Raw genomic sequence first — 21,219 nt, forward strand, 5'->3', positions numbered from 1 at the left:
AGTTTGTTATTGTCTTGGGAGGAAGAATTAGTTCAGGGCTTGGTCTTGACTAGAGATCACTCATGATTGGTGGGCAAGCACCAATCCAGACGTATCATCTGAGAGGAGGGGGATGTTGATGTCTATAAAGGTTGATCATACGGCGGCAACCAGAGACATTGTAAGGGTGATTGTAAAGGTGAAGGTATGAAGGAACGACAACTGGCACACTGTACGGGAAGGAAGTGTTGCTGATACACGGTACTGGAGTGACACGGCTGCAATGGACTGGACTTCAAACGTTCGTGGAGCGTAGTCTTGTTATGTTCGTGGAAAGTGGCTGATTGTGGAGAGTGCTTGCGCATCAAGTATGGTAGCACTTGTGGCGGCCTAGCATTATATGTTGGTGAAAGCTATCTCAGACTTTCCATAAATTTATGTTGAGGATCGACAGACGTGTGTATATATCTTTACAACAAGTGTTAAAATATGTGAACACAGTAGTACAAGGTACAGTACCTGTGTGATGTGATAACTGCCGATTATGAGAATCGGTAAGTCGAATTGATATAGAGACAGTGAAGGGTATTTATCTTCATACATGTACATTGTTCATCGGACCATCTACAAATGGTAGCTTAGTTCTCGCTTTCGTTTTCCCACGATTTTCTTTATTATTGTTGTTGTTGTAAATAGGGAGTCTTCCAGCAATATTTTATGTGTGTATTATATGTATAATGTTGTATGTTGATGAGGTGCTCATGCACGGAATTTGTTAAGAATATAGTTAGCTATTTTAGAATCAGTGTTATTGATGAACCTAGGTGCAATTCCTACCTAATTAGTCGTTTTCAGGAGGTTAGGTAAGGCCTGCAGCAGATGTACCAGTACGCAGCATTATGTACACGCCCTGGGATATACAGTTTATCATGCTCTTATCTAAATTCGAGGGATCCATTCTGGTGAACTCTGGCGCCCATACTATGGACATTTTGGTTAATTATGCTTATTAATTTTATTACGTTTTTGAGTAATTTTATTTATATATTTTTATTCATGATTTTATTTATTATGGTAGCTATCAAAAAAAGTTACAGTCTGGTCTCTTGACACATACCCATCCGATATGGTTGCACCTACGGCTCGGCTACCTGCTTCATTGGGACACGCAAGCCTCCTCACCGCGGCAAGGCCACATGGTTCACAGGGGAGGATGCATTTAGAATCAGATCAGATTATGTGAGGAGTTGCATACTTTGCCAGCTTGTTATGATACCACCTGCCAGGCCGCTAGCCTTAAAAGTTTACTGACTATAATTTCGCGAATCTAGAAGCAAGACATAAACATCTCACTTTGGATAGTATTCAAATCCCTATCTGTTACCACGTAGAAAACGATGGAGAAAGCCCAAATAAGTCTTTTCAGCGCTTTAGCCCATTGAAATCCTTTACACTTTTAACCTTTAGCCCTATAGGCTATTGCAGCCCTTCAGCCCTTTAGTGTCCTTTAGCCATTTAGCCCATTAGAGGTCTTTAGATCTTTAGCACTCTTTAGCCTGTTAGTGCCATTTAGACCATTAGAGCCGTTTAGCCCTTTATCACCCTTTATCCCGTTATAGTCCTTTAGCCCTTTAGATTATTAGAACGCTTTAGCGCTTAAGTGCGTTTTAGCCCGTTGCAGTACTTTAGGCCATCTTTGCCCTTTAGCCATTTAGCTCAAATAATCTTGTCTAGTGGTCTTTGCATCAGCTCCCCAGGGTTAGTCCGATAAGACCAATAAGTCCTAAGTTACATGTTTGAGCCCCTGAGGTAGCTCGCCAGAGCAATATATAGCAGCCATCTTGCCCAGTAGCCCTTGCGTCATCTCCTCAAAATTAGTCCGTAAGACTAATAAGTTGTAAGTTAAAAGTTGTAAGCCCCTGAGGTAGCTCTCCAAATTTAGCCACATAATCGCAATATATAGCAGCCATCTTACCCAACAGCTCTTGCGTAGCTCCCCAAAGTTTGTCCGATAAGACTAATAGGTCCTAAGCTACAAGTTGTGAATCCATGAGGTAGCTCTCTAAATTTAGTCCCGTAAGAGCAACGTATAGCAGCTATCTTGCCTAGTATAGCAGCCTGGGATCGAATGTAAATCTGTAAGGTTAAGCTTGCAATCTTACGCCGTTGGCCCAGGCATCGAACTTTTTACTCCCCTGTGAGTTTAAGCCTGGGGTAAAATTCAAGCCTGTATATTTAATATTGTACATGTAGTCATCGTTAGGTTATGACGTCATGTGAGGTTAAGCAAGCACTCATAGCCTAGCCTCTGCGCTAGCTCCCGAGAGTTAGTCCCATAAAACTAATGTATAGCGTCCATCTTATGCCTTAGCCTTTGCGCCAGAAGCTCTATTTAATAACTATTAACATCGCTTAATACAAATGCAACGCTCCCCTGTGACGTGATAAGGCGATGAGCAGAGGCTGCCGCTGGCTGGTTTAGAACCTTCCCGTTTTAACTAACGGTGTTAAGTTGAGTATGCCGTACAAGAGCTAAAACAATGCAGGCTAGTGGAAAGCGCATGGAGAAAATGCTTTTAGGCATGCGTGAGGAAACGATGTCGTCATGGCTGAAATTTGACTCTGTATCAGGTGTTCACATATATTTTTGCCAGTTTTTGTGGTAAAGAAAACACTTAATTTTCGAGGGAACGTCATTTTTGTTTATTCAAAATATTGGCCACCGGCTTCTACACACTTCGCCCATCTTTCAGGTAAGTTATGAATACCATGGCAGAAAAAATGCTTGTCTTTTGCGGAAAATTACTCGTCGACCCATCTTGCAACTTCCTCGAAATTGCTGAAGTGCTGCTCTGCGAGCGAGTGCCCCATTGATGCGAAGAGGTGATAGTCAGATGGCGCCAGGTCGGGGCAGTACGGCGGGTGCGGAAGGATGTCCCATTCAAGCGATTTCAAGGTGCCTTTCACTGGTTTGGCCGTGTGAGACGGAGCATTGTCGTGTAACAAAATCACTTTGTCATGTCTTCTGGCCCATTCCGATGTTCTTTCGATCAATACGAGATTTAAATTAATCATTTGTTGGCGGTAGCGTTGTGCATTAACGGTTTCGCCGGGTTTCAAGAGTTCATAATACACAATACCGCTCTGGTTCTATCAGACACAAAGCATGGTCTTTTTGCCGAAGCGATTTGGTCTTCGTGTTGAAGGACAAGCTTCGCCAGGTGACAGACATGATTTTCTCCGCTTCGGGTTTTCGAAATAAGTCCATTTTTCGTCACCCGTTACAATTCGGTACAGAAATAATTTTCTTTCGTGGCGTTGAAGCAGCATATCTGAAGTGACTTTGCGATTTTACATTTGCGTTCATTCAGATCGTGTGGGACCGATTTACCGAGTTCATTGATCTTCCCCATTGCTCGTAAACGCCTGCCGATTGTTTCTTGTGACACATTTAATGGTTGTGCCAATTGCTGTTGATTTTTAGTTGGGTCATCATCCAGAGCGCGCCCTGCCTTTCACATTGAAATCACCACGTTTACATTGTCAAAACCATGTCCCACATGTTCTAATCGATGAAGCGTGTTCATCATATATTTCTACCAGCAAACGATGACTTTCTACAACCTTTCTTTTTTGATTAAGGAAGAAAAGCCATGCTTTTCACAAATGTTCTTTTCCAGACACAAACGTCGACATGATCACTCAACGATACAACACAGACGCTAGTGTTTGGCGAACTCAACTTGTGTGTGTTTGTAGGTTAATGTCAAACGAACAAACTGACGTATGTGTCAAATTCACACGCTGCGTACTGTTCGGTGTCGCTATTACTTAGTGAAACCGGAAAAGGCTTATGCATACTCCTGGTAACAGCTGAGATGCTCGTCGTTCTTTGGTAGAAGATTGTGTTGTAAGGTAAGAGGTGTGAAATTCACGTGCGTGTCTTAACATTCTTAAGCTGTGTTGTTACATCTTGGTGAACACATTGGAAAGCGAACTAAAGAGGTCTTTTACTGTTAGAACTCCGGAGGAAGAAAAAATAAAACAGCCTGGCAGGCCTACTGCAGATTAAGTGAGTATTATATTTATATTGCTATTTATTATATCCCATTATTATATTCCGATTTGTGCTTTTCTCTTACCCCTTAGTCCGGATATTTACGAAATAATGCAGTTCACAACTGATTTCTTGCACAAGCCGCCATGATCCTAATAGGCAATTTTCCGTTATCCTCCGACAGCCAATCTTACATTCTGCTTTGAATGTTTTAGGAATAATCTAATTGTTTGACACTATGTAGTATACAATCGGTGGATCTTACTATTAATAGTCACTGCTGAAATACTAACTAACAACATATACTAATAACATGCTCCCATTTACATTTGACTTTGACTTCTATTACAGTTTTGTGCTGGTTTGTCTTTTAGTGAGAGTAAGTGAAATTTAATATTTGTACAGATCTTGCCAATCCCTGATCAAACGCGTGTTGTTCATATTAGTTTAATATGAAGTCGATGTTATTGGTTCTCAGTGTTTGATAAGTTATAGGGTTAAAGATTTTGCTTACCTGACAGTTTCACAATTAGAACGCATCCATCAAATAATAATCGTTGGGAAAGTCAAATTATGCCTTATTGTGACGAATCATGTGTTTGTATGTTCACAGACCGCTGGATTTCAAAAACTACTTCATCACAATCATAATCATCATTCAGTGCGGTATCCTATAATACCGTACGATGTGACCCAAATGAACCTATGCACTCCTAAAATAACTTGAATTGTACGATTTTGATAAGATATTACAATAAAAGTCGTGGCAGTAAAAGAACGGTTTATTGCTTCAGAGTTATTTAAGTACAGGCATATACATCATTCAAATACGTATGTGGAAAGTGGACAGGAAATCAGGAGCTCTGGTTATAACGTGTTCAAATTCCATGAAGGAAAGCTTTCCATCCCCATCCACGTCAGATTCTTCCACCACTTTCTCACATACTTGGAGCATTTCTTCTGGAGTCAATTCATTGTGAGTTAAGAGACGCAATGTTTGCTCTAGGTCGTTAGGTCCCAAATGCTGGTCTCCATCGAAATCTACAGATAAGAATAAAATATATCACTGACAGCATTCATATATAAATTACATTCCACATCCGTGCTTGACGGTGTGATAGTTTTCTATGGATTATTTATTCAAAATATTATATGCATATTTAGGCATCAAGGGCTTAGGCAAATAGCATAATTAACACTGTAAATATTTATACTTAAACTATGGATACTAAATAGGTTGTGTAAAATCTTTGAACCATTGAAATATATATATAATATTTTCAGGTGTTTATAAAACATACTCATACTCATTCGGGTGTATGCGTAACTGGTTTGGGGAGTGAGAAGTAAGCTACGGACTTTGCTATCACAGTATACAGTAGGTGTCCAAGTGTGTAGTGGTTCGAATAGTTCTAATCGAGGAAAACAATGATATGACTACAGAGGGTAAACAGAATAACGCAAACACCCGGTAATGAGGAACATATTTATTTTACTATATCTATCTATCTATATATATAGACAGATAGTGTAGACCCACCCTAATTATTGAACGCAGCTTGAATTTGTGGAAAAATGAAACTGTTTTGGGTTGGTCGAGAAGATCTGACTGGCTCTCAGACATGTTTGTTTGAGCTTTATGTTTGAAATCGCACACACTGGTATGAAATTCATGTCGAAGTCACTTGCAAAGTGGGATTTGATTCCGTGTTTCTGTAAAATTTAGTCTCAGTCAATCGAATATGGGTTTTATTGCGTTTTCGTTATGAATGCGCAAAGGTCGAATTTTTTGCTTGGGTTCCTATACTGTAACGTTGGAAACGCTTCTAACACCTATAAAGTCATTTGAAGTTTTGTCACGAAGGTGTTTTTCGTGAATCAAAGACTAGGAGGTGGTTTGCAAAATCCAGAAGTTAGCATATCAGCTTATAAGACGTTGATATATTTTACAGTACACAACTCAGGAGTTAGACGAGACAGAAAATTCCGTAAGTAAGTTACTATTCATGAGGACTTGAATGACGCAAAACATGAGAAGAAATTGCATATGAAGCAAACATGTCTGTATCTTCGGTGTTCAGAATCATAACCGAGAAACTAAAACAAAAGTCGCTGCAAAATGGGTTCGTCATCATCTGTGTGAAGATCAAAAAGCAAATCGCAAGAGAATCGCACACTTACTTGAGCGCTATGAGACAGAGGAAGATCAGTTTTAAACAGGATATTTGCCATAGATGAAACATGGATTCGAGATTTTGTGCCAGAACTGAAGTCGCAGTCCTCCCATTGAAATCATTCTAACACTCCTCGGCCAAAAAAATGCCGTCGCCAACAGTCCAAGGTCATGTTGCTGATGATTATGGCTTATGACAAGAATGGAGTGAAGGCCACAGATAGAGTGCCCCAGGAAGCCGCTGTAGCAGGACGATACTACACGGACTTTCTGCGAAATGTTTTGCGATCAAAAATGAGCATTTGCGGTGCACACTCTGCATGTTAAGGCACGACCGCATGATGCCAAACCAATACGCAGAAGTTTGGAAAATTATTACGAATGGGAAATCCTTCCCCATCCACCCTACAGTCCTGACATGCTCCCACCCACCAGACATTGATTTGTTTCCAAAACTCAAGAAATGACTCCGAGGGGAAATGTTTGCAAACCATCGAGGAGACTTCTGATGCAATGACCTGAAATCAGACAGATCAAGAGAGATAGCGTTCTAACGGGAATATAAGACTTGCCGAAACGCTGGGCCGCTGTTATTGAGAAGAATTGAGATTACACCGAAGGTCTGTAAAGTAATTTTGTGAAATAAAACAAGTTTTGAACCATAATTTTACGGTGTGCTGAATTTTTAAAATGGCCTTCGTATATTCACAAGATACACGTCATCTAATTACCGCATACGATATATCATATATTAAGTAATTTTATTCGAGTAGCGTTCATATAAATATGTGACGAAGGTAATGTGTTGTCACAAGAATGCTATTCCGGATGAATTACATACCGAAATAACAGTATGGTTACCAATTGCAGTTCCCTTTGCGATTTTATATTTATTCTTCTTCCCGACTGTAACCGCTTTTATTTCTATAAAATGCACAGAATAGCTGGACGTACTATGGGTAACTGTTACGGACTAACCGTTTAACGGAATGTATTCCATATACCAAAAGAAAAAATGCATTGTGATAAATCGTAATAAAATTTCACGAGAAAGAGGTTATATTTCCATTATTTCGTCCATTATTTATGACTTCATTTGTTCATAAAAGTTTCCTGTCTTGAGCCTCGAAATTAAATGTAACCACATGAGAGGGGTATTAATATTGATTTCTACGTATCTATGGTATAATGTTGACGGGTATCGGAGGGCTAGCTCTACTTGCTGGATACACACAGGTCCTAAATTCGATGGTAGTTAACAATTTTTTGAGAGGTATACAATCAGCAGGAATGGTTTTGTCCAAATAAACCACATTTGACAGGACGTAATTTGCTTTTGGAGAATAAAAATGTGTCAGCACTAATATGATACTAACTGTTATTGTCAGGTAAGCTCGTTTGTGCAGGTTGGAACATCTTAGTCATCTTGTGCATGTGAGGTCTGTCTGGATATCGGGATTGTCAACATATCAAACCATCCGTGCATTGCTTATTTTGCTAGAACTCCAGTCACTTACACAGTTGTTTTCTCTTTTCAGTTTACATACTCCGAGACAATCTGATAATTGGAAGAGTTTTAGTTAGTAATACGCCAGTAAAGCGGAAGAGAGGAGAGTTCAATGAGGAATTGCTTTTCTCATTTGATACCAGAATCCAAGCATGCTATTTTTAGTTATGGTCTTTATTATTTTTTATTATTTAGTTATTTATTTGGAATAATGTGAATTGTTCCGTGTATTTCCGTGGTCCAGTAAGGGAAATAAGCGTAAGCGGCGATTGGATGGACAAAACATGAATCAATGTTTAAGTTTTGATAAGAAAACCTATTGAACATTTCTTTCTTTTCTTACCTTTTCGAACCAAAAAACAACAACAACGATATGACAAGAGGGAATATTGACAATAAATACAGGGATGATTATTAGCTATAGATAATTTACAATAAGGGGAGCAGGACCCCCATATTCATATGGCATTTAGTCTCACAAAAGATTAAGTCGTTGGCATTAAACAGGATAGAGAGGCACTAGCCCTTAAAAACTGAATTCTCCGACAGAGAGAATGTACAATCTTACATGATTCAGAGAAAGAAAGAAGCCGTAGATTCTAGTGCAAAGTTCCAACGAGGGAAATCGAGCCTTTAATATAACGTAAATGTTGTCAAAATATCAAAATGTCAAAATATCAAACCATCTGAGCATTGTTTATTATGTTATAACACCAGTCCCTTGCAGAGTTGATTCTTTTCAGTTTACATACTCCCAGGCAATCTTGTAACTGGAAGAGGTTTAGTTATTAATGCGCCAGTAAAGCGCTCTTAGTGCATAAGGCCCAAAGACGTAGTGGATAAGCCATACTACGTTGTGACTAAGAAAGAAATAAAGTCCAAGAAGAGGGTACAAATATTTAGAAATGAAAACTTAGTCACCAGAAAACAAGGTGAAGAAAGGTCTAGAACCCTGACGACAATTTACACATTACAAACGCCTTTCTTATGGGCCAGGAAATTACATTAATGTTCAGTGTCAAATACCTCTAAAACCTAAAGCAGACAATACTTTCTGGTCTGAAGACTATAGCAGCCATTATACTCGCTACTCATATAAAATAGGGGAGCCACATTCGGAGGAAGGATCGAAAGATGCAGAAAGTTTAAATGAGCCGAAACCCATACCACACGGCCATGAAACGGGGAAAAGAATGCAAAGGTAGATTAGGAAGTCCGAGAATAAAATGAAAATGGAGGCTGAAAATTCACAAGCACTCCAAGGGCACAAGGCCCAAAGAAGCAGCCATGCTACTTGGTGACTAAGGAAGAATGAAATAAAATCCCAAAGGAGGGTAGGGATAATTAGAATTTAAAACTTAGTCCACCAGAAAACAATGTGAAGAAGGGGAACGAGGGTACACACTTGTGCGTCCTTACATTTTATAAAGTCCCCATCAGGGGTGATTATCTAAAGTAGAAAGACTGCCTAGAAAAACCTACATTTAAAATTCACACGTAGAAAAATAATACACTAAATTAGAGTAAACCCAGTTCAACCTAACCGTTACATGCTAAGGGGGAAATCTGGAATCTTCCCTTTATTATACGTAGATTAATTTCACTTGGTTAGATGAAAGATCTGCCTTTACCTTATGCCACCTTTTTACGCCATCCCCGACTCTGCATCTCCCGAGGGAGACCTCCTCAGCCTAGATGAAAATTGACAAATTAGGATCTAAATTCACAGACGTTATAGTGAAATGAAATGGCTTATGGCTTTTAGTGGCGGGAGATCCCAGGACGGGTTCAGCTCGCCAGGTGCAGGTCTTTTGACTTGACTCCCGTAGGCGACCTGCGCGTCGTGATGAGGATGAAATGATGATGAAGACAACACATACACCCAGCTCCCGTGCCTGGGATATTAACCAATTATGGTTAAAATTCCCAACCCTGCCGAGAATCGAACTCGGGACCCCTGTAACCAAAGGCCAGCACGCTAACCATTTAGCCATGGAGCCGGACAGACTTTATGGTGAGGCTGGCTGACAATTCTAGAACAATGACGTAATATGTTTTCCCATTGGTGGAAACAAAAGTCATAAGGCATATTCTTATTGGCTGATAAACAATATAACAGTGGTGACAAATCCAGCGTAACAAATAAACAAATGAAGAGTGATAAGGATACCAAACTTCCGAACATAAACATTCTAGGTAAATTAGTCACAGTACACAACAATGGGTAGCACTAGAAATCGCCAGTAGATACATCTTTTTTAAATATAGTGAACTTCGTGGACATGGAGGTTTGATCAAACTCGGTTTGAGAGCAACATAATGACTTGGAATAGCGGCAGTTCAAACTCAGGGAGAGGTCTACTACTGGCACATGAATAACTGAAGATAGACGATAATGTGTTGTGAAAATTAAAATGATATATTGTACATAATGATGGAATGTTTCTTTAAAAAAAAAATTGAAAACATGGACACAAATAAGGCTAGTGAAGATCGTATTTTCAAGAATGCTGCATCATTAGGTTTAGATCACGACTAATCAATCAATCAATCAATCAATCAATCAATCAATCAATCAATCAATCAATCAATCAATCAATCAATCAATCAATCAATCAATCAATCAATCAATCAATCAATCAATCAATCAATCAATCAATCAATCAATCAATCAATCAATCAATCAATCAATCAATCAATCAATCAATCAATCAATCAATCAATCAATCAATCAATCAATTCTGATCTGCATTTAGGACAGTCGCCCAGGTGGCAGATTCCCTATCTGTTGTTTTCCTAGCCTTTTCTTAAATTATTTCAAAGAAATTGGAAATTTATTGAAATCTCCCTCGGTATGTTATTCCAATTCCTAACTCCCCTTCCTATAAACGAATATTTGCCACAATTTGTCCCCTTGAATTCCAACTTTATCTTCATATCGTGATCTTTCCTACTTTTAAAGACATCACTCGAACTTATTCGTCTACTAGTGTCATTCCACGCCATCTCCCCCCTGACAGCTCGGAACATACCACAAAGTCGAGCAGCTCACCTCCTTTCTCCCGTCTTCCCAGCCCAAACTTTGCAACAATTTTTAACGCTTCTCTTTTGTCGGAAATCACCCAGAACAAATGGAGCTGATTTCCTTTGTTTTTTTTTCAGTTCTTTAATCAAGTAATCCTGGTGAGGGTCCCATACACTGGAACCATACTCTGATTGCGGTCTTACCAGAGACTTATATGGTCTCTCCAATCCTTACTATGATGTTATATATGCACCAGGAATTCAAGGAGTCGACAGGATGGGCTTTGTATAAACGCCATCAAGCGATATTCAATCACATCTGAGAAACGTCTGTTCACCGAGTGTGTTGGTCGTGCGGTTAGAGTGGCGCAGCTGTAAGCTTGCATTCGGGAGCTAGGTGGGTTCGAACCCTACTATCGACAGCCCTGAAGACGATTTTTCCGTGGTTTCCCATTTTTACACCAGACAAATGCTGGGGCTGTACACTATTTAAGGCCAAGGTTGCTTCCTTCTCACTTCCAGCCTTTTTCTATCCCATCGACGCCGTAAGACCTATCTGGTCGATGCGATGTAAATGAAATTGAAAAACACTCCGTTCAAAGTTAACTTTATGTTTACGTATTATAAAAAGCACCTGTTTCAGAAACAAAACATTGCATATACTGAGTTGTTTCGCCATTATACATTACTTGAAACATTCCTCTCTCTTCACAGTCTCATCAACAAAAAGGTCTGTGGGTACTCTTTATATGACTTCAAGATATATATCTTAAAAAAAAGAACCATCTACGGTTTGACATGTGTTTACTTGTATGTTTACATATGAATTGGTGAAGATAGAATACATGCATAATATGTGCTCTTTTAATTGTTAGATATGAGAAGCTAATGAGTGCAGCTTTTGAAGCAATGTATAATATTATATTACCATTCATTCTTAATCCGTTGCGAAGTTCGCGGTATCTCCAAAGCTACCTATTATTGTTACGCTAGGAGCTTTACGTCGCACCGACACAGATAGGTCTTATGGCGACGATGGGATAGGAAAGGCCTAGGAGTTGGAAGGAAGCGGCCGTGGCCTTAATTAAGGTACAGCCCCAGCATTTGCCTGGTGTGAAAATGGGAAACCACGGAAAACCATCTTCAGGGCTGCCGATAGTGGGATTCGAACCTACTATCTCCCGGATGCAAGCTCACAGCCGCGCGCCTTTACGCGCACGGCCAACTCGCCCGGTTTATTGTTACGCGTTGGCGGGTTAGGTAAATAAACACAGAATACTGGCATTGTTAAACTTCTAAAATTTATTATCTTACTACCTAACTACTTACACACTAACACACAGGCATACGAGGACAACTTACACGGCACAGTACAGAACACAAATGACGTAAGTTAGTGCTTTTTCTTATTCCCATTGTTCCGTCACGCTAAAGGACTTTCAGCCTTTGTTCGCTAACACCTACAGTCTCACCCAGTCCCACAGTTACTCTCGCTGCCGCTATCGTAGTCCTCAGTCCACAGTTCGCACACGAGAACCTGACAGCTCGGTATGACGTACGCTGTCCGTTCTCCAGTAGAACTACGTTCACTGACCCATGCCCAGACCCAGTGATCTCCACCACGCTGCACCAGAGACACTACGGTCACTCACAGCCGCTGGCCCTGAGACTCACTTTCACGGTGGCAGACAGGCAGAACGAACACTCAGTTCCACGGACAGAACACTCTACAGACTGCCTCCTCAACTTCAGGCTGTCAACGTCCACAGCGACGCTCACTCAAACTCAAGTCTCCTCTCCAACTGGACTGAACTGAACCAACCCATGGCTTTTTTGGGGTGGTGGGGGAGGCGAAGCCCTTTTCCCCTGTGGTGATCAGCACAATCTTCATCGCCTCCGTCATGCTGTTAATTCTAAGAAGAGGAGGAGACAGCGAGGAGGATTGGGGTAATTGTTACTGTGGAAGTACCGACCTGTTAAATATGTTACGAGGCAGATTAGGTATTGCGTTGTGTGGTACTGGAGGTTGGTAGTAAGGGCCAGGAGAAAACCCCATAGGCGGAAATAAAAGTCTAAATGTAAAACGTGGTATGCAAAGGATATGGTCTGCAAAAGACCAGATAATGTTGAATGGGAACAGGTACCATGCACAAGTCATTATCCCGTTCCTTGCCAATCTCGTTATTCAGGGGATCAGTCCTCATAGGCACTTCTGCGACTAACGTGGGCCTTGTCAGTTATCAAGCCATGCTGCGAGAATTCCTAAGACCTGCTGCACAGATTGATCCCCTTGGGGTCCACGAGGCCACGTCTACCGAGGCGGGGACCTGCTGGATGGTTGTGTCTCACGACGCCAGGCCTTCTTATTCTCCGCCCAAGCCATGGCCCTGTATACCAGGCAACTGCGATAAGAGGCCGGATGGCACCCCGCGCATTTGGCGCACATCGCCCCTCCCTAGGAGCGGTGCAAGCTGTATGGTGGTGGACACCAGCACAGCGATTGCAGCGCACTCGAAGCTCACAACTAAGCTGACGGTGGCCCCACCTCATACAGAGGAAATACTGCAAGAGCTGTTGATGGGGCGTACAGATCTCACCTGACTGAAGCTTCCTGCTGAGGTTCTCTCCTGATTTGTCCCTTTTCACTTCCTCCCTGCGTGTATTCGCGGGTTGCGGCTGGGTGGCCTTCTCCAGGTGGGCCGAAGTCGTCTTCTTCCTGGTGCGGGCGCCTGCTTCCTGTCACCTGTCTCTTCTCGGTAGGGGAGTAGGCCGCGTCTTAGTAGCAGCGGTCCTCCAGGCGTGACCATGTGGGCGCTGGCTGCCCCGCTGTAGCTCCGTATTCTCCTTTCCGGTAGGCGCCGGCAGCGTGTGCTGGGTGGTTACGGTTCCTGGTGTGAGGCCTTAGCCTGCGTCGACTTGGCGAAACAGGGTCGCAAGACCTGAGCTGCACAGTGGCGACGCCAGGAGGCGTCCCCCTCCACCTCCGTGTTGGCTTCTTTGGCCTCTGTCTGAGCAATGGGAAACAAGACGTTACCAACCAACTTCTTTCTTCTGTTCCTTGTCCCTCCTGGGTGTCTGCGTGAAGACTGCTCTCTTTTGTTGGCCTCTTGACGGCACCGGCGTTGGTTCCAGGTACACCGTCCATATCTGGTGGATGCACAACCTGAAATATAATGGAGAGTTCGACCGCGATGTCGTCCAGACACTCCTGTTCATGAGACCTTATAATAGAGCCTCCCACTAGGAAGCTCTCTTGAAGTTCCCGGCGACCTTCTCTTTCCAATGAGAGGGGGGTGGCGCATAAAATCCAGGACTAAGTCCCTTTCATTATCTTCGCGGTACTGCAGCCTGTAGTAAACGATCAGCGCTTGGTTCGCCGGCTCGGTGTAGTCCGTGGAGAACACAAAGTCCACCTCGTACTCCTCCGTTCTTGTCATGGCTCCTCCGGAAATATATGCCCTGGAAGAGAAGCTGATAATGTGTACTTAAAAGGACACTACTTCAAACACACCTATTTTGACAATTGCCCTAGCTGTAATTAAAAGTACGGGAAGCTCTGCAAGGAAATTGACTAAGCTGAAAGCATGTACATCCTTCCGCTATCACGGTCAGTTTGCTCCTCCCAAACGCTGGCAAGTCCCGCGTGTCTGTTTACATACCTGGGCCGCCCTTCGAGATACATCGGGCACCAGAAGCCCACGGAAGCCTACGGAGACGGAAGGCTCTCTGTTCAACAGATCTCTTCGTTCCTCGTCATCACTAGCGGCTACAGAGACACACTAGATCTTTTCATCACTTGAATGCAATCTTTCAAGAATTACAGTCATTATTAGTTATTTAGTGTAGATTTCATATCACTAAAATCAGAATCGTCTTCAAGGTAACTGTGACGTGAAGTGATGTGCTTCATTGTCAAATAATACGAAATTCTGTATCAATATTCCCTCCTCAACAGTTGTGTGATTTATATCGTTAAAACCGAGCTCGATAGCTGCAGTCGCTTAAGTGAGGCCAGTATCCACTATTAGGGAGATAGTGGGTTCGAACTCAACTGTCGGCAGCCCTGAAGATCGTTTTCCGTGGTTTCCCATTTTCACACCAGGCAAATGCTGGGGCTGTACCTTAATTAAGGCCACGGCTGCTTCCTTCCCACTCCTAGCCCTTTCCTGTCCCATCGTCGCAATAAGACCTATCTGTGTCGGTGCGACGCAAAGCAACTTGCAAAATATATATATCGTGAAAAATAACTAAGTGACCCTTCATAATTTTATCTGGAGAAATTCAAGTTACGCCTTTCCTGACAGTTCCTCGAGGCCGAAATGTAAACTTTTTTCATTCGTCAATACTAACATACGACTTCCACTGATTATGACCGATGGTATGTGAAAGACCAACTCAGAAGCCACCTTCCAATTGGTTAGAGTATCCTGAATCTTCAGACAGTACGACTGCATACGTAAAATTCCATCACACATCTATCAAAGTCGACCTGAATCTTTCGAACAACTCACTATTTTGGACATTGCAAAACCATAGTTTGTCTTGAAATATCCAAGTTCGTTCAGTTTGTTACTCGTTCAGAAAACTGGCAGTGAAATAAAAATATAGGGTTAAGCATATTAGGGAAATTTTGTTAGTTGAAATTTCTTGTTGTCGCCTCTGTGGCATAGTGGTTAGTGTGATTATCTGCCACCCACCTCTCCTCCAGGTAAATGCCGGGATAGTACCTAACTTAAGGCCACGGCCGCTTTCTTCCCTCTTCCTTGTCTATCCCCTCCAATCTTCCCATCCCCCTCAAGGTCCGTGTTCAGCATAGCAGGTGAGGCCGCCTGGGCGAGGTACTGGTCATCCTCCCCAGCTGTATCCCCCTACCCAGAGTCTGAAGCTCCAGGACACTGCCCTTGAGGCGGTAGAGGTGGGATCCCTCACCGAGTCTGAGGGAAAAACGGATCCTGGAGGTTAAACAGAAAAAGAAGAAGAACAAGGAATTACACCGACAATACTAATATATTACAACAGTAGTTGCATGATTTCTTTGGAGCACTTTCAACTACATTATGAACGATCATCCACAGCATGATGCTGAGATTAATGTTCAATAAATTACCTCTTAAAATGTGGTTGAAAATATTCCAGCCTGAACATTAATTTACTATTATAAGACGGTCGTTAAGTTGATATAATTCCTTGTACTGTTATCATCACAACGCAGTGGACAGTAAGACTGAAAATTATATTATTAGCAGTTTTAGAACATACTAGAAATGTTGTCATTGTTCAGTTAATATCCTTTTGACCAGTCTATTGTGATTACTGCACACGTGGTATTTGAATAATGATCCATGGTTAACCCTTTGTTTACTGAATTATTATTTGTTATTACTTTTTGGACAAAAATTATAATACGGTTTACTGATACGTAGATTTAGAAATACAAACATGTATGAAACAATAAATACGTGAAATATTAGTAATTTGGGACTAAATGTAACTTGTGAATTTATAGTCCCGACGGGATTGACAGTAATATTCTCAAGGTGCATATGAATAACAAACAACTTTACTATCATGGTAGCCAAAAAGGAATTGTAAGCTTAAAAATTAGTAAATTTCATCTGACAGTAGAGTCCGGCTCCATGGCTAAAAATTGATTAGCACGCCAGCCGTTGATCGAATGAGTTCCAGGTTCACTTCCCGAGAAAGTCGGTGATTTTAACTTCCTCTTGCTTGGGGTATGGGTATTTGTGCCATCTTCATCATTAGAATTTATTTCAGGTAGAGTCCTATCCTCACGGACACGCAGGTCGTCTATAGGGCGTCAGCTCGAAAGACAAGCACCAGACCTCTGCTGAGGCCATGCGCCATTACAATTCTTCTTCTTCTTCTTCTTCTTTCTCTTCTTTCCGGTGAGGTCTGCTAAGGAGCACGTGCCAATTTCTATTCAATTCTTCATAATTTGTTGTTCTCTCTTCCGTTCCTTCCAATATTCCTTCATCTTTTAACTATGCTGTTTATTTCTACCCTTGGACCACTTAGCACCAGGTTTCTTGTTCAGTCTTCCTTGCAATCCTTCCATAGTTACTACTCTCTTTCCAAATATTTCTTTGTCCATAATTTCTTCTTCTCTTATATTATTTGTTTCTAAATCTTTCTTTACTCCTTGAATCCAGCTAGTTGTTGCCTTTTTGTCCCAAAAATACTTGAAAATCCTTTTTGTTATCTGGAATCATCCATTGTATAAATTTGTCCAGAAAGTTTAATCTTTTTTTTCTTATGTTCTCTGCTATGCTTTGTATGTTCCTGTATAGTTTTTGTCATTACATCTTAATTTCCATACTTCTGTTGTTTTCGCAGAGCCTAAGATTTTCTCATGATTCTCCTTTCTAGTACCTCAATTTTATCTAATCTCTAGTTTAGTACCAGGAATTTACTTGCTTATAGGCATTCTGGTTTCACCACTGTAGTGTAGAGCCTTTTTTAAGATTTTTAGATAGACACTTTTTGTTATAAAAACTCTTTGTGATACCATAGGCCTATGCTTTTTCCATCTTGTGTACCCTTTTTTCTAGTGCAGATTTGTCTAAACCATATTCTTGAATTATTTCTCCCAGATATTTGAATTTCGTAACTCCTTCCACTAAACCAATATCTGTTGCCAAAAATTTTGGGGCGTTCTTGGTGTTTGTAGTAAATTTTGCTTTTCTACGGAGATTCTCAAACCTGTCTTGTTGGTTATTGATTTGTGTTATTAAACGTGTTAGATTTGCTGACAATATAGCAGAATCGTCTGCTAATGCTAGGCAATATTTTCCAATGCCTTTGTTTCTTCTCTCCAAAGTTTCCGGCAAAATGTTACGTTCTTTAAGCTTTACATTCCAAATTCTTACAATTTTCTCTAGAACACAGTTGAATAGAAGGGGTGACCTCGCCGTACCCATGTATTGATCTTAATAGGTTTTGATATCTCATCCATAAATTTCACCTTTGAAATTTGTGTCAGTAAGTGTTTCAGGTATTAGGTTTGCCAATTTAGTTTTCCCTCCAAGTCCACGAATTGTTTTATCTATGGTTTCTCTATCAACCAAGTCAGAGGCCTTTTTAAAATCTAAAAAAGTCACAACAATTTCCTTTGAATTCATTATCCTATGGCGAATTATGGATTTTAAGTTAAATATTTGTTCTGAACAAGATCTACCTTTTCGAAATCCAGCTTGATACTCACCCAGTTGCTTGTTAAGTGATGTTTCCACTCTATTCACCAATATTTCTGAGAATACCTTGCATGCAACTTGCAGAAGAGAGATGCCTATCTAGTTATTAATCTTTTTTGTACCCTTTTGTACCCATTGGGCGTATTAGAGCCACTTTCCTTTCTTCTGAAATACTCCCTGTTCTCCAAATATCTTCAAAGATTAAATGCAGCTCTTCAATGATTTTTAATTGAGACAATTTTAAAAGTTCAGCTGTTATAGATCTTCTCCACTAGCTTTATTATTTTTCACATTGTTAATTACTTCTTTAATTTCTTCAGCAGTGGGTGGCATATCTTCTTCCAGAATCTTAGTTGTTTGAGATAATTTCAACTTATGGTCGCGTTCAAAGCAGTTTAGAAGTTGATCAAAGTGCTTCGCAATTATTTCACAATTCTCAGTATTTGCTTAGGCCAAGTTTACCGTTTTCATCTTTCAAGCATACGCTAGGCGCTTGATACCCCCTTTAATTGACTCTTGAAAGTCTGGTAGAAGTTTCGAGAGTTATTTTAAGAAAGCTGTCTTGGAGGTACCGTAATAAGTTGTGATTTTTCAAAAGATCTTTTAAACTCCCCTTATTATTCTACCAGTACCTTTCCTTTGCTGTTTGAATTGGTCATAGTGCCAGTCTTTCCAGAGGATTTCCACTTCTTCCATCGTTGAATCCGGAAGTGTCGCGTATTGTCTCTACTGATTTGGTTATAATAACAAAGCGACGGCTGGTACAGAGGTCGACAAAAGTATTCGAATCACATAATATTTTACGTTGTATGTACTGTATTATAAACAACGTAATATTTATTTAGCAGCATTGAATAAAAACATATAAACATTAACATTCTGGGTCTCGGAATCGAATCGTGCTCTCCCATATCATAACGATGCTTACGACTCAATTGTTGTAGCGTGTCGAGACCTTCCTAGAATGACTTTGATAATGCTTACTAAATGTGAGACATCTGCCGGTAGCGTTTCAGTACTTCCTTAACGCAACGAACAATTTCAAACCTTAGGCGAACGGTGTGAGAATTGTGAAATTTCACGTTACATTATTGCCTATCGAGTACAACAAACATAATTAATGGTGAGAAAAATTGTCCTTGTTACTGATATAAAGAAAATGGGTTGGACTGCACCATAATGATTTATTCTCCTGTTTACGCACATAGCTATACACATATAGTTATAACAAATATATAGGCTTAAATAATGTACACTCGAATGGTTGAACTGGGCGGAATGGGTCGATCACTCGATCAGATACAAAGCCATCGTTGACGCATGTATCTAACGTGCTCATCTGTTGGCTATGTTATTTTTGTAAGTTCCTCTGGAACTGTGTAGCAATTAACAATAATTTAGAACTATAAACGCTTAAAAGTAGTGATGTGCTTCAGCCCGTCTCGAGCTGCTCGAACAGATGACGCCAGAATTCGAGGAAGCTCGAGCTTTTGTACGCGCCGCAACCTAGCGCCTTGCTCTTATTAACACCCAGCAAACTTGAGAGGGATATGTAAGAGTATTGTGCTGGACAGTACCGGTACGTCCTCTTTACTGTTACTTCGATGTCTTTTGTAGATAATAAAATTTCGATCCATACCTATATGTCCGCCTCTGTGGTGTAGTGGTTAGCGTGATTAGCTGCCACACCCGGAGGCCCGGGTTCGATTCCCGGCTCTGCCACGAAATTTGAAAAGTGGTATGAGGGCTGGAACGGGGTCCACTCAGCCTCGGGAGGTCAACTGAGTAGAGGTGGGTTCGATTCCCACCTCAGCCATCCTGGAAGTGGTTTTCTGTGGTTTCCCACTTCTCCTCCAGGCGAATGCCGGGATGGTACCTACCATAAGGCCACGGCCGCTTCCTTCCCTCTTCCTGGCCTATCCCTCCCAATCTTCACATCCCTCCACAAGGCCCCTGTTCAGCATAGCAGGTGAGGCCGCCTGGGCGAGTTACTGGTCATTCTCCCCAGTTGTATCCCCCGACCAAGAGTCTGAAGCTCCAGGACACTGCCCTTGAGGCGGTAGAGGTGGGATCCCTCGCTGTGTCCGAGGGAAAAGCCGACCCTGGAGGGTAAACAAATGATGATGATGACGTATATATTGGAGACAATAAAAATTTGTGTTTGTGCGATGATTCGTTACAAATGCCTCCATCCGAATAAACCAACTGTCTACAAAAATATGTTGTTTGGGCCGTATAACCATTACACGTGTCGTAATAGTTACATATTTGAATGGTCCCGGGTTCGATACCCGGCGACGTCAGGGTTTTTAACACCATAAGATGTTGTCTTGTTTTATTTTTTCCAGATGGGCTCGAAAACTACTGGACCGATTGACCTGAATTATGGTAAAGGATTTAGCTTGAAATCTCGAGTCAATAGGCACGAAATTAGCAGAAGGAAACACGCTTAAAGCGAGTGCGCGAAAGGCATGGCTTTATGTGGGACGTTTATACCGTACTACCTGGCTCAGTTCGGTGGTATTTGAAGGTGCTCTAATACGACAGCCTCGTGTCGGTAGATTTACTGGCACGTAAAAGAACTCCTGCCGGCACCTCGGCGTCTCCGAAGACCGAAATAGTAGTTAGTGGGACATAAAGCAAATAACATTATTATTATTATTATTATTATTATTATTATTATTATTATTATTATTATTATTATCATCATCATCATCATCATCTGTTTACCCTCCAGGTTCGGCTTTTCCCTCGGACTTAGCGAGGTATCCCACCCATACCGCCTCAAGGGCAGTGTCCTGGAGGTTCAGACTCTTGGTCGGGAGATACAACTGGGGAGAATGACCAGTACCTCGCCCAGGCTGCCTCACCTGCTATGCTGAACAGGGGCCTTGTGGAGGGATGGGAAGATTGGAAGGGATAGACAAGGAAGGGGGAAGGAAGCGGCCGTGGCCTTAAGTTAGGTACCATCCCGGCATTCGCCTGGAGGAGAAGTGGGAAACCACGGAAAACCACTTCGAGGACGGCTGAGGTGGGAATCGAACCCACCTCTACTCAGTTGACCTCCCGAGGCTGAGCGGACAACGCTCCAGCCCTCGTACCACTTTTCAAACTTTCGTTGCAGAGCCGGGAATCGAACCCGGACCTCCGGGGGTGGCAGCTAATCACGCTAACCACTACACCACAGAGGCGGACTATTATTATTATTATTATTATTATTATTATTATTATTATTATTATTATTAAGTTGCTAAAACTGCACAGTGCA

At 41.5% G+C, this 21,219-nt stretch overlaps 1 protein-coding gene across 1 annotated transcript in view; it reads right to left on the bottom strand.

Moving 5' to 3' along the window:
• Positions 1-4,859: 4,859 nt before the first annotated feature.
• Positions 4,860-21,219, bottom strand: part of Cib2 (Calcium and integrin binding family member 2) — a 76,524-nt gene continuing 60,164 nt past the window's right edge. Inside the window, exon 5 of the mRNA XM_067139392.2 lies at positions 4,860-5,077. Coding sequence (XP_066995493.1) covers positions 4,860-5,077 — 218 coding nt within the window. The remainder of the gene's footprint in view (positions 5,078-21,219) is intronic.

This window comes from Anabrus simplex, chromosome 2 (assembly GCF_040414725.1).
Source record: "Anabrus simplex isolate iqAnaSimp1 chromosome 2, ASM4041472v1, whole genome shotgun sequence".
Classification (NCBI taxonomy): domain Eukaryota; kingdom Metazoa; phylum Arthropoda; class Insecta; order Orthoptera; family Tettigoniidae; genus Anabrus; species Anabrus simplex.